This window comes from Vipera berus (genome assembly GCF_964194415.1).
Source record: "Vipera berus genome assembly, chromosome: Z".
Taxonomy (NCBI): Eukaryota; Metazoa; Chordata; class Lepidosauria; order Squamata; family Viperidae; genus Vipera; species Vipera berus.
In genome coordinates, this window is record NC_138205.1 from 109,852,146 (window position 1) to 109,860,486 (window position 8,341).

Here is an 8,341-nt window from a genome sequence, read left to right on the forward strand (position 1 = left end):
GAGTATCGGGTTGCTCCCATCACTACCTGCGCGGCCGCATTCTGCACCAGCTGAAGTCTCCGGGTGGTCTTCAAGGGTAGCCCCATGTAGAGAGCATTGCAGTAATCTATACGGGAGGTAACGAGTGTGTGGGTGACTGTACGTAGGGCATCTCAGTCCAGAAAGGGCGCAACTGGCATACCAGGCGAACCTGGGCAAATGCCCCCCTAGCCACGACTCCAATATGATCTTCAAAACTGAGTCGTGAATCCAGGAGGACGCCTAGATTGCGTGCTCTATCAATGGGAGGTAATATCTCTCCTCCTATAACCAAAGATGGAACCTCTTGGACTAAACGAGATGCCGGTACGTAAAGCCACTCAGTCTTGGCCGGGTTGAGCCGGAGCCTGTTCTTTCCCATCCAAATCTGTATCGCTTCCAGGCAACGGGACATCACATCGAGGGCATCACTGGGTTGGTTCGGGGTGGAGATGAAAAGCTGGGTATTATCAGCATATTGATGATACCTCACCCCGAAGCCATGGATGATCTCTCCCAGCGGCCTCATATAGATGTTGAACAGGAGAGGCGAGAGTACCGACCCCTGAGGCACCCCACAGCTAAGGGTGCATTGTGTTATGATTGCCCTTTATGCATGAATGAATAACAGAGGGGAAATAATTTGATAATACGTTTCTAAATTAAGATGACTACAGACTTGTTTTATTATGAAAAAGAATCATCCTCCCCTGCTTTCCCCCCTTTAACTTTTGTTTCTCCATTAAAATTGTAATTATACATTGATAATGCATTCCATGTGTCCCTCACTCTAGTTGTGGTCCTTTGGGTGGAGGAGAGGATGCAGTAGCACTTTGAAAGTGGACTGCTCTACAGGAATGGTTTCTTTGCACAGGGATTTGTCAGATTTTTCCCCCCATATATTCTTGAATGAATATACTTTGCCCAAATTCTATTTTCATTGCTAAATGAAACTAAGAATTTGTTAAGTTGTTAGAAAATATATTTGTTATTCATTTGGTACAATCTTATACATTCTAGAAGAAAAACACAATGTTTTTCATAATTGTCTTTAGACTGAAAAACTTGTTACAGAATAGAGTAAGTATAGATAGATGGGAATAGTAATAGCTCAGAGTTGATCTGTAAGGTCCTTGATGCTTTCTGAGCTGAGGTTGTCTTCTTACAGATACGTCATTACCAAACTAGAATATATCATCAGTGTAACAACTAAGGACAAAAAGCACCAAGGTCCCATATTTTATTGATGGACTAGAGTTTGGTTTTTACTCTCAAAGGCTAAAATTTTCTCAGTATTATAGGAGTTACAATTTCAAAACATTTGCAATGAGTCAGGCTGGGAATGGATTCAAAGGAAACATTAGTACAGGTGGTCCTTGTATTATGATGGCAACTGGGATTTCAATTTCCATCATTAAACAATGTGGTCATGAAGCACAATAGTATGTGGCCACAATGCTTAATGATAGCAACCCCTGCACCCACTGCCGTTGCTAAGTGAGAATCATGGGTCAGTAGGTGAGCATTTCCTTCCTGCCAGGTTTCAACAATCAAAAGGCAATGGGGAAGGCAGCAGGAAATTCCAGGTGACTTTGAAGTAGGTTGGGAGGCAGGTAAGTGGCAGGTGAGGGTGCACAAGTGGTGAGGGAGGCATGGCACAATCTCAACAAGGTTTGGCAACAGTTCCTAAGTGGCTGGAGAGGTTGCACAAGTGGCTGAGGAGGCACAGTGTGAGGTTCAGGAGGGTGCACAAAGGTATACAGGTTGCAGATGGCGTGCAGAGGGCCTGAGGGGGATGCACAGGTGTGATAAACTTACCCAGGTAAATTGTGATCTTCTCTGCCAGCTTCCCCATTGACTTTGCTTATGTGAAGCCAGCGAGGAAGATTGCAAATTGCAGTCACATGATTGCAGGATACTGCAACCATTGTAAATGGAAGCTTCTCACCAAGTGCCTAGATTTATATCATTTGACTATGGAGTGTGTGTGTGTGTGTGTGTGTGTGTGTGTGCGCGCGTGTGCGTGCTAGGATGACCAGAACTTGAAAAAACATTTGTAAGCACCAGTAATCCAGCATAGTTGTAACTGTAGGCAGTCATGAATTTATAATGAGGCATATGAATAGGATATCATATTTGGTATTATATTTGTGTGCTTGTACTTACATATATGAACATCACAATGAAATTTACTGCATGGATATTCACCACAATTATGTCTGCAACTTACTGATTAAAATCTGGTTATCCCATGTCAACCCCCTATATATTGTGTTCTGTAAATCTTCTTCGTCCTTGACCTTAAAGATAGGACTTTCTAGTGCAACAGAAGCACTCTATAAATGCCCTTCCTGCATTGTGTTATGATTGCCCTTTAAATTGTATTGATACTGCCATTGTTCCGCTTATCCTTCAGTGTCATAAATTGTTATGTAAGCACCATATGCCAATCTCAATTGCTCATTTAACTGGTGAGCAATCTAGTTAGTATATACACAGGGAGACTTCTTTCTGTCTGGGGAGCACTCTGCCTTGATTAAAATTTTTGATGGATGATGAATGACTTATGTTTGGATTAACTTGAAGGCTTCTAGACTTTAATTGGCTATTAGGATTTAGCATTTTTACAGTTTAATGCACAGATGTCCATTTTTTATTTCAGGGATCTTGAGCTAAACTACACTTAGTAAGAACTAAAAATCTATTTATGAAAATATCCTTTGAGGTGCTAGGCATGTTTCTAGTAGCAAAACAGTCAAATTAATTTTATGTATTATGACAAAATCCTTTAAATGAGATAAATTTGTGCTGTAAAAATCAGTGTGTCTCTGTTACTGGGCATTGGTTTATTATGATAACCTCATTTCTATTTCTTTTATTTTTGTATTCAATGTATAAGTATCATAGTCCAAGCAATTCTAGGAATGTGCAACATCATGAAACAAAACAAGGAGTAAACAAAGTCAAAAACTATAGAATTATATTGGGAGTAGAGAGGGTAACAGCTAAGGAATAAAATCCTGATTTCAGCTCAGGATCCCAAATGACTTGTTCCAGAGCCAATGGAAAGAATTTCAGTGAAGGACTTTCCTAAACTGCCACAACAGGTTAGGCCTATGTACACTTCAAGAGATAGGGTACTATCCTATAGAGCAAGTATGGTCACAGAAAAGCGTGTCTTCAAACCCCTGCAAGATTATTGTTTAATGATGGCGTGGAGCAGGTCCACATTATAAGATCTAATAGACTGGGCAGACATAACTGAAGAGAGGTAGTTCCACAAATAAGCAGGCACTAAGCTCTGAAAGTCTTCATAGAACAGGAGTGTCAAACAGCCGGCCTGCGGACCGGATGCATCATGTGGAAGCCGCGCCCACCCCATTGCCTGCAGTGGCAAAACCGTCCCGATACGTTGCACGATGTCACGTGATGTCACGAGTTTGACAGGTCTGTCATAGAGGATAACTAGCACCTTGAATTTTGCCCAGAAGCCTATTGGCAATTAGTGCAGCTGAAGCAAAGTGCACTCAGAACCACTTACACTGATGCATTCTGGACCAAGTGTAGCCTCTGACTGTTTTTCAAAAGCAGCCCTACACATAGTGCACTGCAAAAATTCAACCATAAAGCGTACATGACCAGGAAGGGGATCTTCCAATCTGCAAAAGGGTATAATTGATGAACAAAATTGCTCTATAGAAAAACTCTTCTGACTGGAGCTGCTAACTGCTCTTTGAGCAAGAGTCAAGTGTAGGAGAAGCCCCAACTATACAGCAGCAGTTCCATCTGAGGAACTGCAATTCCATCAAGAACTAAAGTTGGAATAGCTTCTGGAAATGGGGGCCCCCTTGAATTTACAGTCAATTAATCTAGCTAGGCTTGAGCCCAAGCTTGTTTTTCTCCTTTCAGTCATTAACAAAGAGGACACTGAGACAGGACTTGGATAGTATTTCATGTTTACCTTGTGTTCAGGATGGTGCGATATCCTCTGCATAGGAAATATGACTCTGTGCTTGCAGTTGTAGAAATCATATAAGGAGGAGAGCATCAAGCTTACAAGAAGCCCTACAAAAACGGACCTCAGGCTTGATTTCTTCCTCCACCATCTGGAAATGACCTGGAGAAAGGAGACGATCCACTGCCAGACAGTATTGCCACATCCAGTTCTAAAGATGAGCCAGAAGAATCCCATGGTCATATTATCAGAGGTCACACACAGATCAAGCAAGACCTGAAGAGTTAAACCCCTTCTAGCTCAGTGCTGTGAGAGGTTGTCAACAAGCACATTCTGTTTGCAGTTATGATTTTTTTTTAAAAAAAAACAACAACCCTTGTTTTATATTCATGCAGAAATTGAAATGTTCCATTCTTAATGGTTATTAGCTACCATGTTCAGAAAAGAACAATTCTGGAATCTCTGTTAATTCTTTCTTTAATTTTATTTTTTAGGTCTCCTTCAGGATCCTGATCATCCCTATAGTAGATACGAGAATGAATGAAAAATAGCACTACTGCCTTAAAAATGTTAAGACATTCTCATTGCACCAAATTTGAACATACATGTTCAGTAGAAGTTAATGTTTATCATGCTTTTTCCCCCTCCTTCTTTGGGAAACAACAATATTGTATTTGCATCTAATGATTCTAGTATAAAATGCTTTGGAGTTTTTTTTTCCCCCTATAGAAAAAAACCCTGGAGGAGTGCAGTTTGAGGTACAGAGACAGTTTAATTTTCTTAAACATCACAGACTTTTGGGGGGTGGGAGAAAACCTGTCATCTTTTCCATGCTGCTAAATAAAGAGGCTCTTTAAAACTGTGTCAAGTAGGTGTTGGCAAGTATTTGACACTGCAGAGGTGAGCTTATCACACAATAATAGCTTACACCATCTTCATGTTAATAGAATACAAAGGGTGTAAGTGAAAGAAACTGTCACTAGGCAGTGACCTTAACTGAATGAATATGATCTGGTGCTTCTGGCTAGCTGTACCTTCGGCAGCATCAGATCCTTAATTAAGGCATCTTAATCACTGCAGCCTGCCATTGTCTCATGTTAAAAGTTCTTCAAAACTGCTTTTTCCAGTCTTTAAACATCTTGATTGCATTCCCTGATGCATTGTACTTAAGGAGAGACCACTGAAATTAACACTTGACTTTAAAAAAGAAAGTTTAAAAATATAGTAAAATCTGCAGTATTATATCAAAAACCTGTTAGCTATTTAGGTGTGTGTTGAGTTTTTCGTTTTAATCTCTGTACATTTGTAGATTGTGTTGAAAAGCCTTGTTCTTAATTCATTCCTCAAGCTATCTACTTTTTCTAATAATGTACAAGATGTATCTATTTACTTTTTCTAATGTACAAACTTTTTGTATCTATTTCTGTCTGTATATAATCATACCTAACATCTATCAAAGCAGATATTTCCAATATATTGTTACTGTATAATTAAAATGGAGCTATTAAATAGTAACTGTTAACTGTACTGTGCTTCAGACTTGAAGAGAAGAAAGTGCTTTGAAGCTTATGGATGTTCCTGTTCAGAGCTTTTCAGACCAATTGTGTATTTTGTGTGGATCCTGTAGATAACCTCCAAAGCCACACCAGGATCCCACGATGGATCTCTTTGCTTTTAGGAACAGTTAAGTAGTATATTTTTCTTTTCACAACTGAAGCATAGTATAGTTGCTTTATTTAGATATTCATAGTTTAAACTGCTTTTTTAAAACTTGTTTTTCTTAAGCAGGGAAGAAAAATGATCTAATAAGGACTGAAATTGCTTCATAGTGAATATTGCATAGCAATTTGAAAATGTGGGAAGTAGGGTGGATTCAGTAGAATACTTTCTTTTTCAGAAGAACATGCTATAACATTTTATTGTGGGTAACATTCCTCTTCTGTATTTAACAAGCCTACAGGCTTTGTCATGTCATTACACAGCTGAAGTTCCCTAAACAAAACTCTGAAAACTAGGGCTTGCTAATCTTAACATTCATTATGAACATGTGATTTTCAGGAATAGCTCACCACAGTTTTCCCATATCAAATTTGCTTTGCAGAGTTGATGGTCTTTCAGAAATAGTGTGAAAAGGAGCATGTTGAGCCAAAGGAAGAGCATTCTTGTTCTATTAACTGAAGCTTTCACCCAATCAAATACAGTACAAGGCCATTAGTGAGACCTAACACATCAATTGTGTATTTCCACCTGAGTGCAACATCAAATTAAGCCACAGCAATAGACATTTATTACTTTATCCACTTTTTTGGTATGTAGAGGCAAGTAGAGACATACCAATCCAAATTGTTTGTAAAGCAGTTTGAAATAATGCGGTTGGTTTATCTTTCACCTTATTTTTGAGAACTTACAGCTTTGGATACTATTTCTGTAGTGAGTTCTCACAGGAGATATCTTGTGAAAGTGGATACTGCATGCGATGTGAAAATATTTTTTATTAGATCTGAACAGTTAATTGGACTGCTAGCAACTTCTCTTAGATATATGATGGGTAAACATTTATTTGAGCCTACTTTGTGAATGATTAATGTGAAAATGTAATTGCACCTTATGCTTTTGATTCCCATATTAGCTTTGCTGTTCAGTATTCCCCTTTTTCTGGACAACCATCTATGTAGATTATCTCAGGATAATAATTTGCGAATTCATCAAGGATGACAGATCATGAAAAATTTGCCTCAGTAAATTTAGAAGGCTTCAAGATGCATAAAGTTTTTGTACCTAAATATATGTACAACTGAAGGATATCTTTCCATGTTTTCTCATTCACGTGAATATTGCATTAATTTAAAAAAATCACTTAGTATATTGTACTTTATTTAATTGTTTATCTTCATGTTTTACCTTGTTTAATTTTGTAGTTTGTATGTTGTTATGTTTGCAAATATGGATTATCAATATAATAAAGAAGGATATGGTTCTGCCTATGTTTATGTGAAATCAGTTGACTGAATCTTGAATTCTATTATCCATGAGGGAAAACCAGAACAATTCATAGCTATAGAGGCTTCTGCTGACAGAAGGAAATTTAGAAGTAGTGATTGATTCCACCTTCAGAAATATTTTATAGTGCCTCTCCCCTCATAACAAAGTGTCCTCAGTCCTGTGGAACCCATCACCTTTTCCTCAGTTTGCAATTTCTTCCAGGTTAATGTATTTTCTGTCGTAGTGGTTATATTCAGTATTCTAAAATACAGAACCTTAGATAGAGAAAATGGGCTAAATGTTCTTGGTAAAAGAACACAAAATGTACAACTGTCAGTTAGTGACCATTTCAAAATGTGCTTTATAGCCCATAAAAACTTTTCTGGTCATTGTAAAATATTGCAAGAATCCTCCCTTGGTCACATGACTGTATTTCGGGTGCTTGCCAGTTGGCTTGCCTTTATCACTGTTTGCTATATCCCATAATCATGTGACCCTGATTTGCCATATTTTTTCCAGTTTTGGCAAAAACGCCCATTTGTAAGAATGAGTTCACACTAATGACTGGCATTTGCTTAAGGACTGTGGATTCACTTAATGGCTGCAATAGTTTACTTAATGACCATGGATTTGCTTAATGACTGCAGTTTGTTGCTTCATCATTACTGCAAAAAATGTAAATTTGGGCCACTCACATGGGTCCTTGACCTATGACCAAAATGACTTAGAATCAGAAATACAGTCGTTAGTCAAGTACTACCTATACTTCCATATTGGGAAATGCTTAAGAATTTCTTGTAGAGGAAAAATAGCTTATATATTATCAAGCAATGAGAATATTGTGTGTTTCAAATTGTTGCATAAGCTAATGTTGCCTGGGGGAAGATGGAAATGTTGAGTTTCCAAGTCAGACAAAAATAGCATGTCTGATTTGGTTAAGGGCATAGTTTTGTCTCTAATTCATCAACTGAGTTAGAGCAGCTAGGATTAATATGTTGCAAAGATGGGGAAATGGTGGCTTAGGTTTTTTTTTTTTTTACATACGGTACCTTTCAGAGTCTACATTTACAAGACAAACTACCAATTAGCTATGTAATAGTGTCTTATTCTTATTTTACATCTGATCCTTGCTGAGCAGCACATGAACAGCATGGGGAAATAGTCACAGCTATTCTTGTGGACACCGTAAAAATTGTTCAGTACTATCTTCTAAGTACTTCCTTCTAAACATGCACAAAATGGCGATTTATAAGAATTAGCATATCTTTGGCCCATATGCAAAGTTGCAATGTATGTTTGAATTCTTTCCCAAAATTAGTAAAAAAGGTATTTTTCAAATCAGTTGCCTGTGCCAGGTTCCCTAGAATTGGACAGGAAGTTTACGAA

The 8,341-nt window shown here is 38.2% G+C and overlaps 1 protein-coding gene across 1 annotated transcript in view; it reads left to right on the forward strand.

Annotated features, from left to right (window-relative positions):
* PTTG1IP2 (PTTG1IP family member 2) overlaps positions 1–6,951 on the forward strand; it is a gene marked incomplete at its 5' end in the record, with an annotated part of 34,112 nt that extends 27,161 nt beyond the window's left edge. The window contains 1 exon segment of the mRNA XM_081344450.1: positions 4,468–6,951. Within this exon segment, the coding sequence (XP_081200576.1) occupies positions 4,468–4,517 (50 nt within the window). The 3' untranslated portion in view covers positions 4,518–6,951.
* Positions 6,952–8,341: the final 1,390 nt, after the last annotated feature.